Below are 12,801 nucleotides of genomic sequence, written 5' to 3' on the forward strand. Positions count from 1 at the left end.
TAAGGCAGATTAATGGAAGAAGAAATGTCTTACTAGCTGTTAAACCTAAGACATAATCTTTAGAGACATCAGAGATATAGATTCCTTAAAGATGGGAGATAACGCTGTGTGCTTGTCCAGCACAGGCATCATGCTGATGCTTCTGCTTGCTATCGGCTAGTACTAAAAGAAAATGCAGCAGGTAAACCTGTGGTCTGATGCAGAATTATCTTTGTGTTATGCTTTTTTTAATTAAAACTATTTTTAGGATGGGAAATGAAATAAACTTTAATTAGTTGTTGAAGTCTGAATTCTCTGAGTGGTATCAATGCAGGTGGAATGAAACATATTTTTCTTGCTTTGTCCTTCTGTTTCTCACTCTTTTTCCTGATTCTGAAGAGCAAATAGGGAAGAAAGTACAGACTTTATATGGTTCTTTGCATATGTGAAAGGGACGTGGAAATGTGATGAATAAACGCGGCTGTAACCAAAAAAGAAACTGGGAATTTTTTGTTTACAGTGCATCTTCATCCTGCGCTCTGGTTTTCTTTGGTGACAGTCTGGTAACTTCTTCTTTGCTTAGCAATACACAGCATTCTCCTGCAGCTGCCTGAAGGAAGTGAAGGAGGAAGAATAGTGAATGGTAACCATCTGTCTGCTTTCCTTTGGATGTGGAGGGCATCTATTCTACAATGATCTCAATCTCTCTTTGAGGGAGAAAAGTGGCAAAGATACTTTGGAACATGGGTCTTCCATGTGATACCAGCCAAGCCAACACATGGACGGACCCTTAGTACTTGAAACATTCTGCTCTTGAATATACAAACAGCTTTTGTGCCTGCAGCAGTTATTTGTGATTTGTGTTTCTTGTGACTGCAAGCAAAGGCAGCAGCAGTTCTAGAGGAGACACAGCCATTAGATTATCTTACCCAGCTGGCTTAAATTGTCCTTAAAAAAGCATCGCTTGTTCAAGAGCTGTTTAGGAAAAAGAGCAAAAGTGGTGGCTTAGTACAATAGTCTTACTATATTAATTAGAATGGGTTTGGAAATGATGGATTACAGGCCTTGCTATTGAAATGATGGAAACTGAATATTTTGCTTTTACAAAAGTTCTTAAAAATGTTGCATTTTAAATTCTTAAACTCTTAAATATTGAATTTTAAACAACATCCGTAATGAAAATCTTCATTGTGGTGTCGCATCTCTTTTTCTTTCTAGAAATTGGTTGCCCAAATGAAGCAAGATCCGCAGGTAACTATTGATTTTTATGTTGCATTATTTAGCCTTAAAAATAAAGGAAATAAAAGTGCATGAAGCTTGAAAATTGTAGGTATTTCTTAATCATGTTCTTCCTGCTGTCACAGTGTTTAGAAGAAAACTGTTATGAATAACTCTTTAAACAATGACTGTTGATAGTTCAAAACAAACCCAAAACTTTTACCTTTATGGAGCTTTTTGCCTTATATTCTTAATAGTTTAAATCATGCGACTCTTTCAGACTATGGTGCAGTTTAAATTAGCAGTAGGCTTCTGATTCTATTGGTAGCTCCTCTCTGTAAAATCTGCCAGCACTAGAATTTGCTCTCACTTTTTTTTGAGTATCAGAAGGTTGTACAAGAAGAGATAGGATATTCTGTCCAAGAAATTTTGTCCAAATAGAGCATGTAGCTTAAAGCTGTGTTCAAATTGCCTGTTTTAGGTGTCCAACTTCAGCTACTGAAGCTGGATAACTAGGCTCTACATAGACAGCAGAATTCATCCCTTTCCCAGTGGCTGTGGAAGGAGACCGGGTTGTCTTGCACAGCAATTAAGCACTCCAGTGTGCTGAATGAGGAGTTCTGTGGAGTTCTCTAACCAGTCTGAAATGTTGACTAGAGGGAAAAAGGCAGCTCACTTGAGGCTTGCTATGAAGTTTTTCCATCCCCATACGACACTAAATGTCCTGTAATTTTATGAGCATATATTTTTCTGAGCTCAGTGGAGTGCAAATACAGCTTTTTTGCGACAGTTAAGTAGGTAGACCCCTGACAGGGAGGGATGAGCAGGGAGAGGTATTGGAAAATCTGCTTTCTAGAACTAACTTATTCTGATGACATCTGGGTAAGGTCTGCTACTCTTACTTGTTGGGCAAGTCTGCCAATGGTAAGCTTGCAGGGCAATTTGCTTTCAGTTCAGGAAGAGTAAATCTGGTCCCTGCTTCCAATGCTTATAATGCATTTTAATCCCTGATTATTAAGTGGAATGTAGAAGAAGGGAGGATGACTGGACAGTATCTGGTTTTGCTAGAATTGTGTCTATATTGGAGAAGACTCTACAAGCTGAGGCTGCATTTCAAAGCTGTATAGAGGAATATAAAAATAGGGAAGTTGTCCTGAGCACGAAGTTCCTTTAAGGGTACTAATGACAGGAACTATTTTTTAGTATTTCTGTGCAGCACAGAAAACCTGCATAATCTAGTGTAAAGAGTTTACAACATAAATGAGAACAAAAATAGTGGGGGGAAAGAGAAGAACTCAGGGAATCTCGCTTCCCTGTCACGTTTCTGCAGAGCTTCACAGGCTTTAAAGTGAAGACAGATTTTTATATTTTAGTTTTAGTGAGAAAAAAATAATCCTGGTAAAATAGTTTTCTGACTGCATCTTTATAGTGAATGCTTATGGCTTTCATATCTTAAACTTAAGAAAGTGCTATTGTAAGCAAAGTGCTGATATGACTGATGTGTTAATACAAATGTAATTCTCTTAAATACAGTCTAAGGCATAAATGTACATAGAAATAAAGAAATGTTTGCCTTCGTTTGACACGTGTGTCAAGTAAGATTTAATAGATACGTTTGCTGATGGTCTACACAGTCAGATGTATGATAATGTCTTTGTATAAGTAGCATAAGTGAGAATGCTTTAGCTAATACATCATAGCATGCTACTGTAAACAATATAATGCTGTTGTATTATATCTTAACAAACATTTCTCATTTAATTTGTAAGCTTGATGAAATGTGCAAACGTGCTTTATAATGTGGTAAGCACTAATGGATGTTTTAATGAAATCTTCTTTCCAAACTGAGTTGTCTCTCTGAGTGCTAGAAAGGTCCTCTGGTTATCGTTGCACTCAGTGACTTAAGCAAGGCTTTGTTGAGCCTCTTGAATTTTATTGGCTGTACGTGTACATCCAGAGGTGCTGTGTTTGTAGTACAGTATGCAAAACAAACAAATCAAACAAAAAACAAACCACCTTCCTGCTACTACTCTCTGTTAACAAATGGAATATCTTTCTCACAGATATTTTTTCTTTCTAATCAGAACGCTGATTTGAAGAAACAGCTTCATGAACTTCAAGCCAAAATCACAGCTCTGAGTGAGAAACAGGTAGGGAAACAGAGATGTATTTTTAACACCCTGTTCCAAAGATTTCACTTTTCCCAGCTTCCAAGAGAGCTGCTGTATTTTTAAGTGCAGAAGTAAGTGTGGGCAAACAGACACTGATGATTTATATTTGATTTGAGTTATTGCAACTCTATCCAACAAGCAACTAGAGTAATCAGTGGCAGCTGATTTTCAGTTTTTCTTGTGTTGAAACTAATGTTTTATATTAAGGGAGCTGGGAAAATGAATGATTTTTGTCACTTCCTTTATTATTATCTTGAAACGTGTTCTAAACCAGACTGGTCTGGTTTAGGTGAAGTTGGTCCACACTGTCTGGATGAGTATGCTGGAATTTTTCTTTGTGTCTAGATCAACTAAATTGATGTCGGTTATGGGTACATAATAGACATTTGGAAATCAGTTGTGTGCTTTTACCATGATAAATTATACTACAATTGTCTTACATTTGCTATTTAGTAGGAATTTGCTTTGACAGGTCTAAAGTGTAAGTAGTAATTACAACCGAATACTTAATAGAAAGATTGTGGAACTTGAAGATATGTCTTGTGGGTAACTAGAAGGAAAATAAGTAACATTGAGAGATCCACAAAACTGGTTCTCATGTTTTTAAGATAACAAAACAGCAACACGTGAAATAAATCCTCATACACAACTGCCCTCCAAAATTATACTGACTCGAGCAGTCAATTCTATTGCTATTATGTGAGTAATAGAACCATTAGGTTAATAGATAACACCTTTGAGGAGGGGAAAGAACGTGTGCATAGGTAAGCATAGAGTTATGCATCCGTGTCACATGTAGATACCTGCATTCATCTGTGTTTATCTGCATGTGTTCTGTTCTGAGAATTACCTTTCCAAAGGAAACGGGCAGACAGTGATTAACATTTATCTACAAATTGTTTACTAAACAATTATAGTACGTTTTAGTAGTGGAAGAGTGAGTGTAGGAAGGAACATGTAAGGATAATAAAGAAAATGATTTTTTAATGAGAGTACTAATTCAATAAAAACAGAGGTTTTGCTGATGTGGTGGCATGCCTCTCCTGAAGACGATTTATTCTCTAAAACCAGCATGAGGCTCTGCATGTGGCTGTGTCTCACAGCAAGAGACTTCAGAATTCTCTGGTAAGCTCTGGAGGCCCATGGTAATTTCGGAATTAGCTTGCCTTGATGCCACAAAGCAAGTCATATTGACTACCAGTTCACATGATCAGCAGGGCCAGGCAGTGCGGTGGGAAGGTAAGAAAGGAGTGAGCGTCTCCTACTGTAACTTTTGGTCTGTACTAACATGTATTTTCAATTACCCATCACCACTAATACAACTTTATCTTTTCTGCTGAAAATCATGGCTCAGTGAACTAAAGCACACTTTTTTGTGGGATGAACAGGGGCTAAGTTTCCAAAAGACTTTGAAAAACAAGTTTCTGACTTCTCTTCTACCACACAACAAATACAGTCAATACGAAGTCACAGTCCAGCTTCCTTCATTGTATTTTTATGGTTTTGATTATCAGTAGAACAGTGAACTTCTCTGTTGATGGTTAAATATATTGTTATATCTACCACTGGATCACGGAGCTGCCAGTGTCCCAGATGACAGTGGTGTTAAAGTAGCATGGCTGCTAAAACGCATTGAGCATGGCAAATGTGAGTTCTAGAAGAAAGCCCCACGACTTCCCAGTGCAGAGAAATGCTCACTTGTATTTGCAGGACTCTGTAGTTTAGACATCTGTGGCTTAGCAGTGCAGAGCAGCATCTCGGAGACTACAGCAAAGCCCTTTTTTTTTCCTCCTGTTCTCACTTAATTTTCTCTTTAGGAAAAATAATTATTATCAGTTGTTTTATGGGGAGAATGTTATCCAACAATTTAATTTGCACACAGCATGGAGAAATGTGCAGTTTTGCATAGTAAATAAATGCTTTACGTCGTGCAGTGCATTTCTAAGGAGGAGTGCAAAATGTGTTATCTCTACTCTTGTTTAGAGCCAAGTAAGTAGTCTTGATGTGTGACGTCCAAAGAATAAACTCTGAGGGCCTAACTCCACTCTGGACAGTGACAGGAGGCATGAGTGTCACTGTTTGATTAGTTTTTCACACTTCATTAAAAGCTCAAGTTCCAGCCTGTGTGGTTGTCCCTACTCCTTGACAGTGTCGTAGAGCTGATATCCTGATGTTGAGAGGCAGAATACTGCAGTATTTCTGGCTTCTGCAGTATTATGTCAGCCTAATGAACGCCTTTTCTTTGCTCTCTTGTTTAATGAAGTTGCATGAAGACTTGTGCAAGAACCAAGTCAGTGGTAGGTTAGCTAAAAGCTTTTAGTTGCTTTAGGACTTCTCTCCATTTCTGAAGCATTGTGAGAGTAGCACAGACACTTGCTGCCAGTCGCTGCAGTGATTCAGTGTGGCTTAGGTTTCTTGCTGAGAATTAATAATGGCAGCTCTGTTTGGAAGTTTGTGAAATTGAAGAGATCTGGCAAAGGACAAAAAGAGAGCAAGTAGGCTGTGCAGTGTGTAGGCTTAAACCTAAAGGAGTTTGTTAGCTGATGCAGGGTTCAACTGTTACGGTAGAAGGTGTCGTATGTTCATATGCTTTTTGAAAATGTGAATGAGGTGAAAATAAATGCTTTGATTTGTTTCACCTGAGCTGATGGAGCAGTGTATGCTGATTGTGGTAGCTTATGGAAGAAAAACTACAAAAAGAGGAAAAAACTTGACGATAACCTGCATTTAAAGGCAAGTAAACATGAATCCTTCAGACAGTAATTTTCCTCTGCTCGTCTCTGTTATTACTGTGGAGTTCTAAACCGTGCTTGCCTTACTTTTCTAATCTGGGGGCAATAAGGTCTTGTTCCTCAGCTATAAATGTGAGTGCTGCAGTTTGGAAACCTGAATGCAGGGGGTTTAAAACTGGTTTTCTCTTTCTTCCCCCATCCTGCTCTCCAATAAAGAGAAGTCAAGAGTCACTTTTTGCAAAACAATTTTGATTGCCAAGTTGAAGCTTGGGTTGTAAATAGGAATTAATTCTTTTGCTGTGTAGCACTGTTTTATTATATTTTCATGTCTTTGTAAGAAAGTCGGAGTCTTTAGGACTCAGCACTCTTTCTTTCACCTTATATTCTATGAGAGTGTCTTCCTTTGGTATTCTGTTTTGTAGACTTTTATAATTACCTATCACTACTCCTCTTTTGTCTGGGTTAAATATGCTCACATAAAGAATGTATTCCTGAATTTCTCCATGAGGAAGTTTACCACTGTGCACTCGTTTTACTTTGGAGAGGTGGACTGGAGGTTGTTAAGTGATGCCAGTGAAAGACGGAAGGAGAGCAGGGCTAATGTAAAGGAGCAGGAGAGATGTAATCTTGAAGTAACACCTTTTTTTCTGCTGCTTTCTCTCCATAGTTAATTAAAAAGTTATAATATGATCTTGTAATATGTCATCATTGAGTATGTATTGTAACAGCACTTTTTTCCAGTGACAAGGAGAAGTGATGTGTATTTGCTTAAAGCAACATAAAGAAAGAAGTGGGCAGCAAACAAACGCATTTTAGGAATATCATGGTAAATGCAGAGAAATTTCTGTATCTGTCCTTATCCCCATTTTGTGGAAAAGTTGGGTCAACATTCTACCTTAAATGTGGAAGAAAGCTTCCAGGATGGTCTCTTGACCTTACGGTAAAGATGTGATAAGCGTATCCTAAAGTAAGAGCGTGGCTCTTTCCCTTGTGTTTGAAAGGAAAATGAAAAGGTCTCTTAGTGGAGTCGCAGTGAAATTCATTGAATCTCAAGAAAACAGTCTTGTGAAATCTCGACTAGTATTCTAATGCATTTGCTCTTGACATGGAAAGAATAAAGTGGATCCTTTTGTTATTCTGATTTCTGAAGAGCTGTATACCCTTGTATGGAAAAGTACTCAAATAGTTGTTAGCATAGGGATACTTGTGTGTTTATGTTTCACGGGGGAAAAAGTTGAACACACTTTATTGTGGAGAGTAGTTGAAGCTGTAGAATATAATGAGAAAAAAGCACGCTATAAAAGTGAGCTTATCTCTTTTATTATGAATAGGCAAATCTAGTGAATTCTGCTTCTATTTAAAGTTTACAGCAAATGGAGGTAGTTGAGGTTATTCTAAATCCTGCGTGTTCAGGGTGAGACTCCTTTTAACCTTGCCTCTAAATAAGTAAGTAATGGGATAGGGAGTTCGGGGGAGATTTTAAGAGTGGTAGTGTAACTTAACCATAGTTTTATATAGTTGAATAAATGTAAACACGTGGTTTAGACTGACAAAGGAAACTTGTTATTTAAGTCTTCAAAAGATGTCAGGAATAGATTTAAGCATTAATGTTGCTATATTTATTACAGGTACCATAACTGAGTAATGAAAAGATTGGTAATGTGCATAAATTCATCCTGGGAGACTGTTCTTCTTGAATGCTTGTCAATCATAGTAAAGGTGAATTTTTATAGAGGCTTTTTGAAGACATTATCAGAAAATTGTACCTGAAACATCTTCCATCGTATTCTGTGAAGATGAAAGGTAGGGTTTTGGTGAGGGGAAAGTAAGCACAGGAAAGCTCGAGAGCAGGAGGGAAACCGGGTACAGATAATGGGTAGGAAAGAGCACTTTGAAATGCTTCTATATAAGGAGGGTGGGTAAGATATGCCTGTATGTTGTAGATACACCTAATGAATACCATGAGAAGTTTAGGGCTGGAAATAAATAATGAAGTCACTTCCTTCTTCCTACCAGTTTTGTCTGGAGTTTCTAATCCCTCTCTTCCCCAAGGTCCATCAAGGGCATATTAAAATGCCAGTTATTCTGTCAGTAATGGAGAAAGTGCGCAATATGAATGTGTGGTAACAAATAACTCGAGGCAGGTGATGCTTAATTTCAGTTCCAGTTGTTTATCCCTAACTGTATGTATTACTAAACACCTATCTTCTTTAAGTAAATGGCACGAATGATAAAGATATGCTAATTTCCATGTAACTGCAAGCATTGATTTGTGCCAACTGTTTATAAAGCAGTCTTAAAATACATGAAAAACAATTTTGTACCTTCACAGAGTTTGGTTTTAATAATGAAACCCTGTAGTGATACACTCAGATCTGCCTCCTCCTCCTGTAATTGACTATTTATAGTTTCCTTTCTTAGACAGTTTGAAGTAGTCACTCTTCCTGTCAAAAGCTACTGGTTTATCTGGATGTCAGGAGGAGTAAGTTAACAGCCTCTGTGAATCATCAGACCCTTTTGAACCCTCTGATCAGTGTGAACAGCACCTGTTCAGAAGGTGAATGTTTGCTTGAGAAATCTGCATGAGCTTACTATTTTAATCTTTGGTATTTATTTAATTTGCATCCAAATTTTGTGTGAAAATGTGAATATAATGACTTCTCATTAAGTTATCATCTTTCATATTCTCAAGATATACTGGCTGAAGCAAATGTTGAACGTTGTACAGATGATTGTAGATAGGCAGAGTGCATGCATCTCTCCCTGCTGCCTCTTTTGCCCCGAATTCTCTTGCAAAACTGATATTATAATCATCTGCATATGACTGAAATATTGCTAAGCTTTCTCAGACCTTTTTGTAATGATTAAATCACGATTAAACCCATACTGGCATCTGAACTTGGATTCCCCATTCTTCTCTTAGTGTAACTCCACCTAGACTCCTCACTGCTGGTTTGTGAACTTCATTTTTGCATACCTAAATATACATTAGCACCAGAGTAAGTTAATTTAGGAAATGTGAGTGACCATTTCATGGTATCATTAAAGAGAACAAAACACCCTCCGCACCTTCCCCCTGCTCCCCATCCTTTAGCACTGATTTTTTTGGCACAACTTGTTAATTTTTGAGTTCATGCTGTATTTAAGCCAGATTTGGATACAGCTGGAGAACTTTTTTAATTGAGCCTCATTGGCTACATCTTTCATCTTCATGTAAGCCGAGGCATAACTCCAAAATAGCCTGCTCTGCTTGAAAATCAACATTGTAGCTAGAAAACACCGTGTTTCCTTCAAAATCCCATCCTAATGGTGAGAGTTGGTTATTAGGTGCTCCTGCATGTCTTGACTTGCTGGATAACCTCACACATTGCTCATTATTTCAAGGCCTGCTATTCCCTTTTCCTTTTTATACTTGGAGGAAAGACAAGTGAAACATCAGATTGTGGTGACTGGGATTTAGGATGTTTTGTGTAGTGCCCTTAAAGGCGTCTTAGTTGGAGGCTGGGAAAAAGGATTAAATCTACTAATGAATTTTTGTAAGTGAAATCAGATGAAATAACCCATTCTGGTCCATTCTGCATGCCTCGGTGGAACCTCAGAGCCACAGAAACAGCATTTTTATTTATTCCAAGTGTATCAGTGTTAGAAGGGGAATCAAATCCAGGGATCTGCTTTTTGGACCCTTATGGATCTTTAGTTCCTATTGGAGTTTTTTGGTCCCCAGCTCCTCTGAAAACTGTTGAACTTCAGAAGAGAGAAGAAAGACAGTGTGCCTAATGCTTAGAATGCAGGCAATAACTTGTCTTTGCTGTTTGTTCTCTGTTGCCTGGTACTTGATTTGAAAATAAGCTTCTTCCTGAGATTGTGCTTTTTGAACTAGGGGTTACTGAATGTAGTACAGCTGTGGGCTAAAATATTTTTATTAGGAAAGATTATCTTATTTAATGGTACTATGCCAAGAACAAGGCTGACGAGGGTAGTCAGTGTTAGGGGGTATTTTCCAACATCTGGGTTACATGTTACACCCTCATAGTGCTTTGTGAATCCACTCAGTTCAACTCTTCATGCTTATTTTTGAAAAGGGCTGAGGTGGATGTGGTATTATTACACTGCTTCCATACTGCCAGTTTGGAATTGGTTTCTGTTCATTGCAGTGGCCTTTACAGGTGGACCAGGGGTCCTTCATGGTGGGCACTGGATAAATAAAGAGGAAAGGTGCCTTTCTGGGAGTGGTGTAGAGAGGATTTGGCATACTAAGGAAGCATGAGAGGACCAAATGCACGTACAATGTTTATGAAAGTTGTTTTAGGGTTTGACTTTTCTATTTGAAGAAATGTTATCTGCCCTTCTTGCTCTAGTCACTGTAAGGGTTTTTTCTCATTTTATGGTGGAGACTGTGATGGGCTTGCGCCTTAAAGGGCTTAAAGAGGGAACAAACGTTAAGGATTAAAGGGTAAGAATGCCCTTGATGGGTTTTCACTAAATCTCATAGAATGGATTGAGTTGGAAGGGGCCTTGAAGCTCATCCAGTTCCAACCCCCTGACACGGGCAGGGACACCTTCCACTGGACCAGGTTGCTCCAAGCCCCTGTGTCCAACCTGGCCTTGAACACTGCCAGGGATGGGGCCCCCACAGCTTCTCTGGGCACCCTGTGCCAGTGTCTCACCATCCTCACAGGGAAGAACTTCTGCCTAAGATCTAATCTAAATCTACTTTCTGTCAGTTTGAAGTTCATCTGGCCATGTTACCTATTTTAGACACTCATACTTGTAATGTTGTAGGGAGGGAATGCAGCCTTCATCCTTAGCAAACATCACTGTTCACTGAAGTTATAATCTGCTAAGCATTTTCTGTCCATAGAATTAAATGAGTGGTTTATTTTTTTCAAATGTGGGTCAAGTCACTGTAAATTTTACTGTTTGTGGGCAGTACAGTCAGTTTCTTTAAGTGTTGCACTCATTTCTGGGTTAATTTTTAAAATACTTGTTCTGACTTTCAGGAACTCCAAAAAGTGTATAATCTCTTTAAAGCAACTTTTCCCTTGCTGTTGCATTGCAGAGATGCCTGACAGGGTGTCAGGGAAGATAGGAGGACAGACAGCATGTAGGTTTTCTTGGTGTAGGTTTTTGTTTTAATTAGATCCATTATTCTCTGAGCTTTCCTTGTTTTTCCCTTCAGGCTAAGTCTTGTAAAATATGGTATTGATGTGCAAGGTGTCTCTCTCAACTTTCCCCATTTATTGTAACGGAGCAGGTAGGTTTAGGCACTGGTGAGTACAGGATTCTGGTGGAAATTTTGCTGGAATGATGTTTGAATTACTAGGGGGATCAATAGAGAACTGGAGAGAGGATGCTTCCCAGGAGGCAATTCAGACAGGGGAACCTAATTCTTCCCATTCCATGTTGCCTTTGTGAGGGCCCAACCCATCACTCCATTGACTATGAGGTCAGCTTCAGTTTGTTACCTGTTTTCCCTACATTTATCTTATCTACTCTATGGAAAAGAATTCTTGTTCTGTTCTTCCTTTTTTTGATAGTGAGAAATTCTGGCTATCTTCTTACAGTAGACTTTTGAAAGCTAGCAGGGAGAAAACCCTTTGAGTTGTGATGGGCGTTTCTTCTTTGTCCTGTAAACTCCCTTCAAGGTTAGGTGAGGTGAGTTAGAAACAGTTTAGTAGTTGTGATTCCTTTATTTATTTTCGTTTCCTTCCCTTCCCCCTCTTCTTTTTCAAGATTTCCTCAGTAAATGTTGGCAGTGTGTCATAGTATAAGGACATTACTGTGTAAAAGAGTTGGTTCCAGGCTGTCCTACATAGCAAGGAGAAATGAGCCAGCTTTTTCTTTACCCAGTAAGTAAAGCCTCATTGGTAGTGGTTGTATGGTTTATAGAAGGAAGAACTTGTTTACCTTATTTTTCCTTTAAAAATAAACAGAGAAAAACTACGTAGGAGCTCTTAATATGTGAATTTTTGGGACATATGCTTTAGAGCTGCTTAATGTCCTGCACAACAGCAAGTGACTTCTGAAAATGTGGGTACTTGGCAGTGTTTAAGCCTGTGGAGTTTTGCTCCATAGCCATGAACTCTTTATAAATTGCTTCATTTTCGTTCTAGTATGGCAGCTTTTCGGAGCAGTGCTTTGTCCTTTGGAGTTGTGGCCAGCCCATGGCAGTGTGGAAGTGCCTGATTGTCAGCAGCATTCTATAGCATCAAAACCTCTGCTCACACCTTTGGGCTGGTAATAAGTGCTCCAGTGATCAGCTTGGACAAAACTATGTTCTCAAATTCTTCAGCTCATTCTAAATTTTGTCATATATCTCCAGAAACAGAAATAACCTGTTCCCCAATTAAATCATTTGGGGGAAGCAGTTTAACAGCAGCCCAGAACACTAAGCTCCTAACACTTGTCTGCTGGGCAGTCAGAACTGTGTGGCCTAAAGGTGCTGTGCTCTCTGAAACTTGGAAACAGAAGAAGCTTTTCAATTTCTAAGTTGTTTTCAAATGAGAACAACTTATGGGATGTTCCAGGATTCAGTTCTACCTGCCGTGTAAGAACTACCTCTCAATATCTTGTCTTCTGTAATGTGCAGGAATCCTGCGCTTGATGGCTGGGTTGGTAGGTGATTGCTCCATAAGATGAGACTCTTAAAAAAATGAGTTATTTGGATGCTTTAATGTGTTGAAATCGCCCATTTCAAATGG

At 38.7% G+C, this 12,801-nt stretch overlaps 1 protein-coding gene across 13 annotated transcripts in view; it reads left to right on the top strand.

The window, feature by feature from the left end:
• Window positions 1-12,801, top strand: part of PHF21A (PHD finger protein 21A) — a 130,110-nt gene that overhangs the window by 37,623 nt on the left and 79,686 nt on the right. For 7 of the 13 annotated variants that reach the window (XM_030482158.1, XM_030482166.1, XM_030482167.1 and 4 more), the window contains exons 4-5: window positions 1,198-1,230; window positions 3,261-3,347. In XM_030482158.1, the coding sequence (XP_030338018.1) occupies window positions 1,198-1,230; window positions 3,261-3,347 (120 nt within the window). The remainder of the gene's footprint in view (window positions 1-1,197; window positions 1,231-3,260; window positions 3,348-12,801) is intronic. The other 6 variants (XM_030482168.1, XM_030482163.1, XM_030482169.1 and 3 more) reach the window with 1 other exon arrangement.

The sequence above is a fragment of the Strigops habroptila genome, chromosome 4 (assembly GCF_004027225.2).
Source record: "Strigops habroptila isolate Jane chromosome 4, bStrHab1.2.pri, whole genome shotgun sequence".
NCBI classification, from domain to species: Eukaryota; Metazoa; Chordata; class Aves; order Psittaciformes; family Psittacidae; genus Strigops; species Strigops habroptila.